This window comes from Juglans regia, chromosome 16, assembly GCF_001411555.2.
Source record: "Juglans regia cultivar Chandler chromosome 16, Walnut 2.0, whole genome shotgun sequence".
Taxonomy (NCBI): domain Eukaryota; kingdom Viridiplantae; phylum Streptophyta; class Magnoliopsida; order Fagales; family Juglandaceae; genus Juglans; species Juglans regia.
Window position 1 is genome coordinate 12,187,506 of NC_049916.1, and position 16,708 is coordinate 12,204,213.

Genomic DNA, 16,708 nt, shown 5'->3' on the forward strand with positions numbered 1-16,708 from the left:
CTTATAACCATCTTAGGCACGATCCTCTCCAAAAGAGGTGCCATTCTTTTTCTCTTGGTCATGGGTGTCGTCTTATATACCTGTAACAACTTCTACAATTCTAGTTGGGGAATGGTAGTGGAAACTATCACAATAAGATTTCAAGAAATCTCAGCAAGTAATCACACAACATACCATAGTTAGCACAACCATACAAGAAGTATATCATGAAATGTGCGTGCATGGACATCTACTTAACATATGACTTGACCATTTTCAAAAGACTTATAACAGAGACTTTAGCTTTTCAAAAAAACTTTTTAACTTCTTATTCAGGTGATCTTAATCAGAACTTACCTTATAAGAACTTGCCTTATCAGAACACATCACAAGATTTGCATCGAGAGACCATTATCATATCACGAGATTTTTGTGACACCCCCAAAACCCGTATGTTTCTCAGAGATTTTCGCTAACATCCTAGTGGAAAACCCAACTCTGTTGCCGAGTATTTTTCTACACATGCACGTCTCTACCACCATAAAATGTGCTTACCCATACATGAGAGGAGAAACTTGTGAGCCGCGAGATTCCCCTGTTTCTGAAATACCCGAGTATCAACACTTTCGTTTGAGCTGTAGGTTCTGTCTGAGTCAGTGATGTCGTCCTTCTCCTCGGTAGCCACCTCTAGAGGCGCCGAACCCCTCTCTGACGACACAGAAGCCGCCGACCAGCAGCCTCCGTCGAGCCACTCATTTTTTTCCGGTAAGGCCTCGGCCGCCACCAGCCTTTTCTCTCTCTCTTTTGTTTCGGTCTAGTAGTTCCTCTCTCTAACTCTCTCTTTCTCTCACTGCATCGCACCACCATACTCAGTGGAGCCTTCGGTTTCATCGTCGTGGCCCCCTGCCAGCCATCCAGACTACCATCACAGTGAGCTTCTTCATCCCTTGGTGAGTTTCGGACCATCGCAGACCCCCTCTCTCTCTCAACTCTTAGTTTTCCTTGCTTTGATTAGCCGTGTTTTCAGATTCTAGAAAGAATCCGTAAGTTTTGAAGGGCTTTGGGCCCTAGGCCCTTATGTGCGTACGTGTGATGGGCTTGTTCTTTTGATTGGGCTCATTGTAGTATTATTATTATGGGCCAGGTTTTGACTTTCACAAAATTATAATGATGTTTAATTGAACTTGTATTTTAAGTTGGACTTGATCTTATTTTATTTCAATAATTATTTTAGTGATTTTTATTGAGTTTAATATTCCTAGTTGAGTTTATTTTTATTAAATAAATATATTAGTTAAATGTTCATTTTATAAGAAAGTGTTTAAAGAAGTGGAAATATACTTTAACGTATAATTTTTAAACTAATATTTTAGTTAATATTTCCTATGTCAAGTTAGTAGGATTTAATAAAATTATTATGTTAAGAATTTTTAAATGATATTAATATTTATTAGATTTCTTATAAGATTTAATAATTATGTTAAGAAATGAAACTTATTTTAAGAATTGAAGTTTCATGACTTATTTTAAAATAGCTCGAGTATTTCTACTAAATTATAGATTAGTATTTAAGTAATTTAAATATTATGAATTATTGATTTTAGTGTTAAACAATATATTTGTTTGACTATCTTTTAGAATTCCAAATTTAGTTAAGTAAGATATTAGTATTTATTTATTTCCAAACAATTTAGTGATAGTTATTTATTGTATATAGGTCTCAAGTTACGAAGTATTATTCAAGAAGAAACGCAGCGAGGTAAGTAATTTGATCATAAATTAGGATAATCACAGTTAGCCTAAATGTATGTATATTTTAAGCCAGTTTATTGAAAGCCATTATTTATGAACCGCTCATGTCATGTGCAAGCATGTCATCCAGCATAGCATACGATCATGTCATTCCGCATCATGTTTAAATTCAGAAATTATGATTATGAATGTAATATGTCATGCATCTCATGTGTATAAGACACGTAAGTCATCTTAAATTCAAGTGTAAGATAAGTTCAGATCAGTTAATAAGATGGCCATTCATATGCATGGTACCAATGCAGTTCAGTTCAGGGTGGTGTGCAAGCCACGAACTCAGTCGTGGTCCACCACAGTATGCTAGAATACTATCAGCGGTTCCCTTTGCTGCAGCGGGATGTGGGGCCGGTGCACAACCTTGCACACAGGGTTAAGTGTGTTGGTCAGTTAGATAAGTCAGATAAATCAATCAGATAAGTCAGAGAAATCAGTCAGTTAGTTCAGATAAATCAGTCATTCATAGCATAAACATTAGCATGAACAGTCATAAATTTTAAGCTCAGCATGAAAGTTCTTATGAAAATCTTATGTTTATTACGTTTACGTTGTGATAGATTTCTTACTGAGTCATCGACTCATTTTAGTTTATTTTCATGTTTTTAACCACCCAGGTGAAGATGATGATTACGAGCAGGCATGCCAGGAGTAGAAGGAGCATTTATTTTTAGTTCAGACTTTCTAAAATAAAACATGTCTTTTATGACATGAATTTATTCAGTTTATTCATTTAATGTTTTTTTAAGACAATTTTATTAGACCTTTTATTTCATAATAAATTTCAGTTTATTTTTCAATTATGAAATTAGAGAATCTCTTGTCGGCTTTATTTTTCATGAAAAATACGTGACACACCTAGTCTATGGGAATGGGGTGTTACAATTTGGTATCAGAGCCGGTCGATTCTGTAGAGTTTTCAAAAAAACAAACATTTTGTAAATTTTTAGTTAAAGTTACCTAGGATGCTCCTAGCCTGCTCGCGAGTAATCAAGGTTTGTGTTTGAATACTTTATAGTTTTTACTAGTTAGAACCATCAATGTAGTTTGTTTCATTGTCATTGCTTTTACGTTCTTATCAAATACTAGATAATTGTTATTATGACATCTTGACGTAAATCATGGCCCCCGACACTAGAAATCACCCAAACCGAGAGGGATCTTTTGGATATAATCAGAATGATAATCCGGACCATCTGGTCGCAGCTGCTACCCAATTCTTTCAAGCAATGGTTAGCGACCAATTTATGGCACCTAGAGCTCCACAGGCCGGTTGTACCTTGGAGCAATTTTCCCGCCCGCATCCCCCTACTTTCGATGGCAGATTGAATTCCTTAGATGCGGAAAGCTGGATTGAACGTATGGAGCAGATTTTCGAAGTGCTCTACTACACAGATGATCAGAAGGCGAAATATGCCACTTACCATTTGATTGACATGGCAAACAAGTGGTGGAAGTCGACTCGGGCTTTGGTTCAGTTGGAATTAGGGGAAGCAGTCCCCATTTCTTGGGAGCATTTCAAGAAAATCTTTCTGGACCACTTTTTCCCTCGAACTCTTCAGGAGTCGAGAGCTCACCAATTTATGGATCTTACTCAAGGATCAATGACGGTAGTGCAGTATGCTATGACATTCATGGAGCTTTCTCGTTTCGCTAGTTACTTAATTCCGGATGAGGAAAAGAAGGCTGAAAAATTTGAGCATGGACTGGATCGTAGGATTCGAGAACGTGTCCGTACTCTCAGGATTCAGAGTTTCACATAGCTAGTCACCCGAGCTACCATTGCTGAAGAAGACCTCCAAGAAAACATTGAGTACAACAACCAAAGGAAGCGCCAGCAACAACAACAACTCCTAGCAGTGTCACATAAGGACAAGAGGCCTCACATCATGAATCGTCAAGGGCAACCACCAGCAGGGCAAGCTTACCGCACGTGGGCAACATGTGGGAGACGACATTTGGGAAAGTGTATGTATGGCCAGAACGTGTGTTTCAAGTGCGGGAAGCCAAACCATCTAGCTCGGGACTGCCCAATTAAGAAACCTGGGGAACCAGGTAGGAGCGAAGGACAGAAGATGCAGGCTACAGCGAGGGTTTATACCCTTACCCCTATTGATGCTGAAGCATCAAATGATGTAGTCACAGGTACCTTTCGTTTTCCTAAATTTAGATATCTTTATAGAACGATGAATAAATTGCATGATCCTGATAGCTCTAAGTTGTTATGTCATTCATATAGGCACATTATCGTTGTTTTCACGTCATGCCTCCATTTTATTCGACTCTGGTGCTACTCATTCTTTCATTTCAAATCATTATGCACCTTTGACTGAGAAGATACCTGAACCACTAGAACCTAGTATGTCTGTTGCTATGCCCTCGGGGGATCATATTATTTGTGATTCTGTGCTAATTGGATGTCCGATAGAGACTCAATGGAGAATTCTACCTGCGGACTTAATCATATTTAATATGTCCGAATTTGACGTGATTCTGGGAATGGACTGGTTATCCCGGAACCATGCCTGTGTGGACTGCTTTAATAAGACAGTAGTCTTTAAATCCACAGTTGGGGAGGAGTTTAGTTTTCAGTCAGTATGAGAAACTTCCCCTCCTCGTGTAATCTCAGCTTTGCAGGCCACCCGACTTTTGAGGCAAGGGTGTATGGGATTCCTAGCAAGTTTGATCTTACCACCAGAAGATGGACTCAAGATTGAAGACATAAAAGTAGTTAGAGATTTTAAAGATGTGTTTCCTGAAGATCTTCCAGGATTACCCCAGGATAGAGAAGTTGAGTTTGCGATTGATCTCACTCCAGGAACGGCGCCTATATCTAAGGCAGCCTACCGCATGGCTCCAGTTGAGTTGAGAGAACTCAAGGATCAATTACAAGAGTTACTAGAGAAAGGTTTCATACACCCCAGTGTTTCTCCATGGGGTGCACCAGTACTTTTCGTGAAGAAAAAGGATGGGTCTATGCGTTTATGTATTGACTACAGGGAGTTAAATAAAGTAACTATCAAGAACAGATACCCTCTACCCCGGATAGACGACTTATTTGATCAACTTTAGGGAGCCCAAGTCTTTTCTAAGATAAATTTGTGATCCGGATACCACCAGTTGAAAGTTAAGGAGACAGATGTGCAGAAGACGGCTTTTCGAACACGATATGGACACTATGAATTTCTTGTTATGCCGTTTGGTCTAACTAATGCCCCCGCAGCTTTCATGGATCTTATGAATAGGGTATTCAAGAATTATTTGGACCAGTTTGTGATAGTTTTTATCGACGATATTCTCATTTATTCTCAGAGTAGTGCAGAGCATGAAGAACATTTGTGGATTGTCCTTCAGACACTAAGAGAAAAGAAGTTGTATGCAAAATTTAAGAAATTCGAGTTTTGGTTGCACGAGATTTCCTTTTTGGGACACGTGGTATCAGCAAAAGGAATTTCAGTGGACCCAGCAGGTTGAGGCAGTGGTAAAGTGGGCCAAGCCTAGTAATGTCAGTGAGGTACGAAGTTTCTTAGGCCTCGCTGGTTACAATAGAAGATTTATAGAGGGCTTTTCAAGTATTGCAGCTCCGATGACAATGTTGACAAGAAAGGATGAGAAGTTCATATGGACAGATGAGTGTGAAGACAGCTCCCAAGAATTGAAGAAAAGATTAGTGACGGCACCAGTTCTTATAGTTCCTTTGGGAGATGGAGGATTCGTTATATACAGTGATGCTTCACTAAAGGGTTTAGGTTGTGTTTTAATGCAAAATGGGAAGGTTATTTCATACGCTTCCCGACAACTAAAGAGTTATAAGCAGAATTACCCAACCCATGATCTGGAACTTGTAGCAGTGGTCTTTGCCTTGAAGATATGGGGACATTATCTTTATGGTGAAAAGTGCGAGATTTATACTGATCATAAGAGTCTAAAATATTTCTTCACACAAAAAGAGCTGAATATGAGACAACGGAGATGGTTGGAACTTCTGAAGGACTATGACTGCAATATTAACTACCATCCTGGTAAAGCAAACATCCTGGCAGATGCACTTAGTCGAAATTCATCCTCTAGAACTTTGGCTACGATGTTTACTCCTCAGAAGCATTTACTACTAGACATGGAGCGAGCTGGCATTGAGGTAATCCAGGACACTCAAGCTAAGATGAATAGTTTGACCCTAGGTTCAATATTGATAGATCAAATTAAGGTCGCTGAAGCTAGTGATACGGAATTGATGAAGATTAAAGAAGAAATAGCATAGGGTAAGAGACCTGATTTTCTAGTGTCAGATGATGGCACTTTGAGATTTAGAGGAAGATTATGTGTACCCAATGATAGAGTAATCAAAGATTTGATCTTGAGAGAAGTTCATCGTTCACTCTACACAGTTCATCCGGGGAGCACCAAGATGTATCGAGATCTGAAACAACACTATTGGCAGAGTGGGATGAAGCGAGAGATAGTGGCATATGTAGCACAGTGTCTGACATGTCAACAAGTCAAGGCAGAGCATCAGAGACCCTCAGGTACACTTCAGCCACTCCCTATACCAGTGTGGACTTGGGATGAGATCGGGATGGACTTTGTTTCAGGGTTTCCGAAAGCACTAGGAGGTCAGAATGCAGCATGGGTGATTGTTGATCGACTATCAAAATCAGCCCATTTTATTCCCATTCAGATGACGTACTCTGTGGATAGACTGGCAGAATTGTACGTTAGAGAGATTGTCAGATTACATGGGATACCATCTAAGATCATCTCTGACAGAGATACCCGTTTCACTTCAGTTTTCTGGAGGAAGGTACAGAAGGAGTTGGGAACTCAATTGACCTACAGCACGGCATTTCATCCTCAGACAGATGGTCAATCAGAGAGGATGATTCAGATCCTAGAAGATATGCTTAGAGCGTGCGTCATGGAATTTAAGGGTAGTTGGATTAAGTATCTACCCCTTATTGAGTTCGCATATAATAACAGTTATCAGGAAAGTATTCAGGCAGCACCGTATGAAGTTCTCTATGGATGTAAATGCAGGTCACCACTCTACTGGGATGAAGTAGGAGAGCGGAGGATTTTGGGACAAGAGATTATACAAGACATGTGTGAGAAAATATCAATTATTAGAAAGAAACTTGCCATAGCACAAGAGCGACAGAAGAAATATGCCAACCAGAGACGACGAGAATTAGAGTTTGATATAGAAGATAGAGTACTCTTGAAGGTTGCACCGATGAAAGGGATAATGTGTTTTGGTAAGAAGGGGAAGCTAAGCCCGAGATTCATAGGCCCCTTTGAGATCTTAGAAAGAATAGGTGTCGCAGCCTACAGACTAGCACTTCCACCTCACTTATCGGCAGTGCATAACGTGTTTCATGTCTCTATGCTATGGAAGTATGCCCCAGATCTTGCACATGTTTTGGAGTATGAGCCACTTCAGATTCGAGACAACCTCAGCTATGAAGAAGTTCCAGTGAGAATATTAGCACAGAAGGCCCAAGTGCTACGTCATAGAACCATTCCAATGGTTAAAGTACTTTGGAGTCACCAGAACGAGAGAGAAGCCACTTGGGAACACGAAGAAGACATGAGAGAGAAATATCCCCCCGACTTATTTAAATCAAGGTACGTTCCATCTCGAGGACGAGATTTTCTTTTAGGGGGGGATTTGTAGCATACCAGTTTTGATTTTAGGGTATATAAGTAATTTTCCAAGTAAACTTTTTATTTTAGAATTTATATTATTATGATTATAGTTTTATTAGAATTTATATTTACTTTATCTTTATATTTTCTATTATAGTTGTTATTTAAGATTTGTTAGAGTTTCGTTTTAATAAGGATTTATAAAGCGTATCAGATTACGTTTACTACGGTTTTGTTTTGAAATTTAAAGTTTAATTTTTACCTCTAGTCACCGAACCTCATCTCGATGTTAGCCTCTGTTTACTCACTTAAAATCTCCAAAACCCGTATGTTTCTCAGTGATTTTCGCTAACATTCTAGTGGAAAACCCAACTCTGTTGCCAAGTATTTTTCTACACATGCACGTCTCTACTCTCTTGCACGTGCACGTCTATGCTCCTCTAGGGTTTCTCTTATTTTTCTCTATCATTCTACCACCATAAAATGTGCTTACCCGTACATGAGAGGAGAAACTTGTGAGCTGCGAGATTCCCCTGTTTCTGAAATACTCGAGTATCAACACTTTCGTTTGAGTCGTAGGTTCTGCTCGAGTCAGCACCGTCGCCCTTCTCCTCGGTAGCCACCTCTAGAGGCGCCGAACCCCTCTCTGACGACACAGAAGCCGCCGACCCGCAACCCCCGTCGAGCCACTCATTTTTTTCTGGTAAGGCCTCGGCCACCACCAGCCTTTTCTCTCTCTTTTGTTTCGGTCTAGTAGTTCCTCTCTCTAACACTCTCTTTCTCTCACTGCATCGCACCATCATACTCAGTGGAGCCTTTAGTTTCGCCGTTGTGACCCCCTGCCAGCCATCCAGACTACCATCACAGTGAGCTTCTTCATCCCTTGGTGAGTTTCGGACCATCGCAGACCCCCTCTCTCTCTCAACTCTTTGTTTTCCTTGCTTTGATTAGCCGTGTTTTCAGATTCTAGAAAGAATCCGTAAGTTTTGATGGGCTTTGGGCCCTGGGCCCTTATGTGTGTACGTGTGATGGGCTTGTTCTTTTGATTGGGCTCATTGTAGTATTATTATTATGGGCCAGGTTTTGACTTTTACAGAATTATAATGATGTTTAATTGAACTTGTATTTTAAGTTGGACTTGATCTTATTTTATTTTAATAATTGTTTTAGTGATTTTTATTGAGTTTAATATTCCTAGTTGAGTTTATTTTTATTAAATAAATATATTAGTTAAATGTTCATTTTATAAGAAAGTGTTTAAAGAAGTGGAAATATACTTTAACGTATAATTTTTAAACTAATATTTTAGTTAATATTTCCTATGTCAAGTTAGTAGGATTTAATAAAATTATTATGTTAAGAATTTTTAAATGATATTAATATTTATTAGATTTCTTATAAGATTTAATAATTATGTTAAGAAATGAAACTTATTTTAAGAATTGAAGTTTCATGACTTATTTTAAAATAGCTCAAGTATTTCTACTAAATTATAGATTAGTATTTAAGTAATTTAAATATTATGAATTATTGATTTTAGTGTTAAACAAGATATTTGTTTGACTATCTTTTAGAATTCCAAATTTAGTTACGTAAGATATTAGTATTTATTTATTTCCAAACAATTTAGTGATAGTTATTTATTGTATATAGGTCTCAAGTTACGAAGTATTGTTCAAGAAGAAATGCAGCGAGGTAAGTAATTTGATCATAAATTAGGATCATCACAATTAGCCTAAATGTATGTATATTTTAAGCCAGTTCATTGATAGCCATTATTTATGAACCGCTCATGTCATGTGCAAGCATGTCATCCAGCATAACATACGATCATGTCATTCCGCATCATGTTTAAATTCAGAAATTATGATTATGAATGTAATATGTCATGCATCTCATGTGTATAAGACACGTAAGCCATCTTAAATTCAAGTGTAAGATAAGTTCAAATCAGTTAATAAGATGGTCGTTTAGATGCATGGTACCAATGCAGTTCAATTCAGAGTGGTGTGCAAGCCACGAACTCAGTTGTGGTCCACCATAGTATGATTGAATACTATCAACGGTTCCCCTTACTGCAGCGGGATGTGGGGCCGGTGAACAATCTTGCACACAGGGTTAAGTGTGTTGGTCAGTCAGATAAATCAGTCAGTTAATTCAGATAAATCAGTCATACATAACATAAGCATTAACATGAATAGTCATAAATTTTAAGCTCAGCATGAAAGTTCTTATGAAAATATTATGTTTACTACGTTTACGTTGTGATAGATTTCTTACTGAGTCATCAACTCATTTTAGTTTATTTTCATGTTTTTAACCACCCAGGTGAAGATGATGATTACGAGCAGGCAGGCCAGGAGTAGAAGGAGCATTTATTTTTAGTTTAGACTTTCTAAAATAAATCATGTCTTTTATGACATGAATTTATTCAGTTTATTCATTTAATGTTTTTTGAAAGCAATTTTATTAGACCTTTTATTTCATAATAAATTTCAGTTTATTTTTCAATTATGAAATTAGAGAATCTCTTGCCAGGTTTATTTTTCATGAAAAATACGTGACACACCTAACCTACGGGAAGTGGGTGTTACATCTATTCATGATGGTGGCGAAATTCTCATTTGAAAAGGGGTCCTCCTTGTTTAGTTGGAAAGAAACAACGAGAAAGTATGAGAATCTTTAAGTGAAGGTGTGAGAAGAATGTGGAGAAGATGAGAACATATGCAAAACTCGAAAAATGACCAAGAAGAAAGTCTTGGGCTTATGGCTCTCTTCCCTTTTTATAGAACTTTTCTCAATCCCTCATTGGTTGCTTGAAGTCCATTGCATGTAAGACAAGTGGTGTTTCCCTCTTCTTTCTTCTCTAGCCGAAAACGACCCTTGGTGTTCCCCACCTTGGATTGCATTGGGAAGGTAGAAGGGTTGTGGGTGGCGTGTGGGTCTTCCCTTAGCCGAATCCCTCTCTTCCATCTATGCCCCTTCCAATTCTCAACTAAGTGCGTTGTACATTAGGGCAAAGAGGTAAAACAACTCCAAGTCTCTTCCTTTTCCCAATAGATAAACTTTGCATGAGTGACACATGGCATAGGAGTGTGCCATGCCCTAGCCGTCCACTCTCTTTTCCACTTCCCAAGTTGATACTTCAACTCCTAGTGCTACTTCCCTAGGTGACTCCTTGTGTGCCATTGGTCTAAAGATAACTTAAGTGACAAGTGGCAAGTGAAGAGGTGCATTAGAAATGTGGTAGCCGAAATTCTAAGGGCATATTTGTCTTTTGATACAAGAGTCCGTTCATGATACACCACGGCGTTCAGCTAGAGGACTCAAACCAAATCCCAAATATTTAGGAGGAGGTTAGACGAACAAAATCGACGCAAGCGGACGTAGTGCGCGTAGCGCGGGACGTAATGAGAGAGACGTAGCGTTCGACGCGGGACGTAATGCGCGGAAACGACGTGCATACGTGCATGGACTGGGTCATAGCCGTTAGAGATATTTTGGCTCTATGTTATCTTCTGTTTTATGATTAATTGCTGCTGCATTTTATTCAGTTAAATACGTGAGTCATTTCCCTTTTATTAGGAGTCGGCTACTGGTAGTGGCTTAGGTTGTTCCTCTGTTTCCGCAAGATCTGTTTTAGTGTTCTGTTTCAGTGTGTAAGCTTGGTCTGCTATTTAAGCAGCCGAAAGTTATCAATGAAGGCAGCAGAAAAATTATCCCAGTAAAGGTGGTTCATCCTCACCCGAAGAGGACAATTCTTGAGTATCATATTTGGCATTATCAAGGGACCTATCATTGGCCTCAGAGCCAGGTTAAGCATGGGAACCAACAAGGAGCGTATTGAGCACTTGGAGTATGGATTGGGCGCTGTGCAAGAGGGTTTACAGAGAATGGAGGAAACCCTCAATCGACTTTCCAATGTATTGCTCACTAACCCGGATACCTCAAACCCGGGCAATCACCACCACGAAAACCCAGATTGCGGACGGATGATCGTCTCGTCCAAATCAGCCAAGTTAGAGTTTCCACGCTTCTCTGGAGACGATCCAACGAAGTGGTTCAATCGGGTGGAACAATTTTTTGAATATCAGAATACGTCAGAGAACCAAAAAGTTCCCATGGCTGCGTACCACCTTGAAGGGGAAGCCAACCAATGGTGGCAGTGGCTTCGCAGGACGTTACGTGAAGAAGGAAATGTGATATCTTGGGAAAAATTAGAAGAGGAATTATGGGCTCGCTTCGGGCCGTCGGGATGTGAAGACTTTGATGAAGCTCTCTCACGGATCAGGCAAACGGGAACATTGCGAGACTATCAACGGGAGTTTGAGAAGCTAGGCAATAAGGTACGTGGATGGACGCAAAAAGCTTTAATAGGGACATTCATGGGGGCCTTGAAGGCGGAGATTTCCGATGGGATAAGGATGTTTAAGCCGCAATCCCTCAAGGAGGCCATTAATTTGGCACGAATGCGGGACGAACAGCTTGCACGCCAGCAACGGTTTGTGCAATCACCACTCACAAGAGCTCCGCCAGTCTTTCCACCAACCACCCGTGTAGCCCCTGCTAATCCTGCAACTCCAATCCGACGTTTAACATGGGAAGAAATGCAAAAGAGAAGAGCTCAAGGTCTCTGTTTCAATTGCAATCAACGCTTCACCGCTGGGCATAAATGTCAAAAACCACAGTTACTGCTCTTGGAGGGGCATACGGATAATGTCATATGCGAAGATATTACTGATCAGCAAACATTGGAGGAAGACCAAGGTGGAGAAACAGGGGAAGTACAAGAACCTGAACAAGAACCCGAGATCACGTTGCATGCTTTAACAGGTTGGTCGGGTCCCAAAACCATGCGCATAACAGCGAGAATGGGTCCTCACGAAGTGGTGGTTCTGGTGGACAGCGGCTCGATGCACAACTTCATCAGTGAGCGTTTGGCGAACATGCTCAAATTACCAGTAGTACCCACAGAAGAATTTTCTGTTCGGGTGGCCAATGGAGAAAAATTAAAATGTTAAGGGCGTTACGATCAGGTACGAGTGGAGCTGCAGGGTACCGAGTTTTATCTCACCCTTTTTTCTCTGCCATTAACAAGTTTAGATCTTGTACTTGGTGTGCAATGGCTTGAAATGCTCGGATCAGTGGTCTGTCATTGGAGGAAATTGACCATGGACTTTACTTGGCAAAACCAAGACCGCAGATTGCAAGGTGTAGACGTGCGAGCAATCCAGGAGGCAACACCGACTGAAATATCGAAAGAGCTCCTCCAAGGCCATGCTCTATTTGCGAAATACATTCAGCCAACTTTGAGCAAAGCCTCACCTGCTGCGCTAGTTGTTGTTAAGCAACAAGAAATGCAGAGGATCCTTAAAGACTATGAGGACGTATTCCATGAGCCCTCAAGTCTGCCACCAGTGCGTGAGGTTGAGCATTGCATTACGCTCAAGGAAGGGACCGAGCCAATCAATGTAAGACCGTATCGATATGCACATTTTCAGAAGGAGGAAATCGAAAAACAAGTGCAGGAGATGCTGAATTCCGGCCTTATTCGTCCACGTACCAGTCCGTTCTCGTCTCCCGTATTATTGGTCAAGAAAAAAGATGGTAGTTGGCGATTTTGCACTGACTACCGCGCACTCAATACCGCCACCATTAAGGATCGATTTCCCATTCCGATGGTAGACGACATGTTAGACGAATTACATGGCGCTTCATACTTTACCAAGCTCGACCTAAGGGCCGGATATCACCAAGTAAGAGTAAATCCTCCCGACATTCTCAAAACTGCATTTTGTACTCACAACGGTCATTATGAATATTTAGTAATGCCGTTTGGTCTATGTAATGCACCCTCTACGTTCCAAGCCATTATGAACTCTATATTTCGACCTTATCTTCGAAAGTTTATTTTAGTCTTCTTCGATGATATTCTCATATATAGCTCTACTTGGGAAAAGCATGTGACGCATGTAAAACAATCCTTGGAGATTTTGAGGCAACAACAATTTTTTGCTAAGGCCAGCAAATGTGTATTCGGCCAACAGGAGCTAGAGTATTTGGGACACATTGTTACACCTCAAGGAGTGAAGGTCGATAATCAGAAAATTGCTGCCATGGTAGCATGGCCTACACCAACTAATATTTCTGAATTGCGTGGGTTTTTAGGCTTGACAGGATATTACAGAAAATTTGTTCGAAGCTATGGCATCATCGCTCGACCCCTCACCAACCTCTTCAAGAAAGGGCAGTATGTATGGAGCGAGGAAGCCGAAGGAGCCTTCGTCAATCTTAAACGTGCGATGACTACCACCCCTGTTTTGGCCATGCCAAATTTTAATGAGCCCTTCACTATAGAAACGGACACGGCAGGGGAAGGAATAGGCGCAGTCTTAACGCAACAAGGCAAACCCATTGCCTTCATGAGTCGTGCACTGGGAGTTACAAAAAAATCATGGTCCACCTACGCCAAAGAAATGCTTGCTATTGTGGAGGCGATACGCACATGGCGACCATATTTATTGGGGAGGAAATTCTTCATCCAAACCGACCAACGCAGCTTAAAGTATTTTCTGGAACAACGTTTGGCAACACCAGAGCAGCAAAAATGGGTAGCCAAATTGCTAGGCTACGAGTATGAAATCACCTATCGCCCAGGTTGTGAAAATTCTGCTGCGGACGCCCTTTCACGCAAGCCCAACAGTCCAGTCCTCAACCACATCCATTTACCCACCGTAACTATATGGGATGAAATTCGGAAGGGCCCTATACACAACGCCAGGGGTTACTTTTCTTCAAAGGCAGGGTACGCATTCCTTCCCAAGGAGAATTACGGAAGCAGTTGCTACACGAGGCTCATGACACAAAGATCGGAGGGCATTCAGGCGTATTGCAGACTTTCAAACGCTTGGCAAATCAATTTTACTGGCCGAAAATGTATCAAGCTGTAACCGAATATGTTAAGCACTGTGAAGTATGCCAGAGGATGAAAACCGAGACACTCTCACCTACGGGACTTCTCCAACCGTTGCCCATTCCTTGCCAAGTTTGGGATGATATCACTCTTGACTTCATTGAAGGATTACCCAAGTCCAACGGCAAAGATACTATACTGGTGGTAGTGGACAGGTTAAGCAAAGCTGCACACTTCCTAACTTTAGCTCATCCATTTACGGCTAAAGGTGTGGCTGAAAAATTTGTGGAAGGAGTTATCAAGCTGCATGGCTTGCCAAAATCGATCATTAGTGATCGTGACCCGGTTTTCATTAGCAGGTTTTGGTAGGAATTTTTTCACATGTCAGGCACAAAATTACAGCTTAGCTCCGCTTATCATCCGCAAACCGATGGACAAACGGAAGTCGTTAACCGCTGTGTAGAGCAATATCTTAGGTGCTTTGTGCATCAATGGCCGCGCAAATGGAGTGCCTATCTACCTTGGGCTGAGTTATGGTATAATACAACGTATCATGCCTCAACAGGGATGACGCCGTTTCAAGCTTTATACGGACGGCCACCTCCCACAATTCCACTTTATCCTACTGGTCACTCTTCCGTCCACGAAATAGATGAGCAGCTGAAAAACAGAGATGAGTTATTAAAGCAACTCAAAACTCATCTAGAAACCTCCATCAATCGTATGAAACAAACAGCTGATCATAAGAGGAGGGATGTCACTTTTGAAGTCGGTGACATGGTATTCTTGAAGCTGCATCCCTATCGACAACAGACAGTTTTTAAACGTGCCCACCAAAAGCTTGCCAGTAAGTTTTATGGGCCGTATCGGGTGCTACAAAAAATAGGGGCCGTTGCTTACAAGCTGCAGTTGCCAACCAAAGCCCGCATTCATCCAGTTTTTCACATTTCCCTCTTAAAGAAATTTTTGGGCGAACATACACCGCCTTCTACAGAGTTACCGCCTATAGATGATGAAGGAACGATCGTACTTGAGCCGCAACGCATCCTGGATACCCGCTGGGTCAAACAAGGCAAAAAGTTTGAAGAAGAACACTTGGTTCAATGGAAAAACTTGCCAGCTGAAGAAGCCACGTGGGAGAGGGCTCAATCATTGATGGAGCAATTTCCAAATGTGGACCTTGCGGACAAGCATCCACCCAATGGGGGAAGTATTGATACACCACGGCGTTCAGCTAGAGGACTCAAACCAAATCCCAAATATTTGGGAGGAGGTTAGACGAACAAAATCGACGCAAGCGGACGTAGTGCGCGTAGCGCGGGACGTAATGCGCGGGACGTAGCGGGACGAAGTGCGCGGGACGTAATGCGCGAGACGTAGCTTTTGACGCGGGACGTAATGCGCGGAAACGACATGCATACGTGCATGGACTGGGTCATAGCCGTTAGAGATATTTCGGCTCTATGTTATCTTCTGTTTTATCTTCTGTTTTATGATTAATTGCTGCTGCATTTTATTCAGTTAAATACGTGAGTCATTTCCCTTTTATTAGGCGTCGGCTACTGGTAGTGGCTTAGGTTGTTCCTTTGTTTCCGCAAGATCTGTTTTAGTGTTCTGTTTCAGTGTGTAAGCTTGGTCTGCTATTTAAGCAGCCGAAAGTTATCAATGAAGGCAGCAGAAAAATTATCCCAGTAAAGGTGGTTCATCCTCACCCGAAGAGGACAATTCTTGAGTATCATATTTGGCATTATCAAGGGACCTATCACCGTGCACATACACAAAAGAGAAGTGCTATAATTACATAAAGATTTTATAAAAATAAATGCACAAAATTACATGATTTTATACGATACGTTAGATCTATTTTACAATAAAAATAGTTTTACAAAAAATGTAAATTTACTTTCATAGAATCTTTTTGTAGTTAAAATATGTCTCATATAAAAAAATGATGCAAATATAATTATTAGATGTGATGACCCGAGCTTGCCTAAGCATGACCCATAGAATTTATTCTTAGTTGTCATGGCATTTTATGTGCTTTAGTTATTTTTGGAAGGCCTTAGAGTCTTTGATTTAGTAACTTGAGTCCAAGAGGGGAGTAGCCCTAGAATGCCTTGTAATTTTCGACCCTATTTAGAAACCAAGGCCCAATGGCTTTAGGTCCATGACCCAAACCTTAGTTACAAGTGTCATGTGTCATGCATGTGTTACACTATGAATATGGACTTAATAGTGGGCTAAAGGAGGGAGAGAGAACTGTAGGGAAACACCAAGAGGTGGCTTGCACCCCTACCTTAGAGGATTTACCACTTGTCAGCATGCTAGAAACCTTCTAGAAGAATCAAGGGACAAAAGGAACATAGG

The 16,708-nt window shown here is 40.8% G+C and overlaps 1 protein-coding gene across 1 annotated transcript; it reads left to right on the forward strand.

Moving 5' to 3' along the window:
* The first annotated feature begins 2,906 nt into the window (after positions 1–2,906).
* Positions 2,907–3,548, forward strand: LOC108999296. The gene has a single exon (XM_018976178.1). The coding sequence runs from the start codon at positions 2,907–2,909 to the stop codon at positions 3,546–3,548; it is 642 nt and encodes a 213-aa protein (XP_018831723.1).
* The last annotated feature ends 13,160 nt before the right edge of the window (positions 3,549–16,708 follow it).

Excerpts from the sequence above, each read along its gene's own strand:
- LOC108999296 (XM_018976178.1), top strand. The coding sequence starts at position 2,907 with ATGGCCCCCGACACTAGAAATCACCCAAACCGAGAGGGATCTTTTGGA.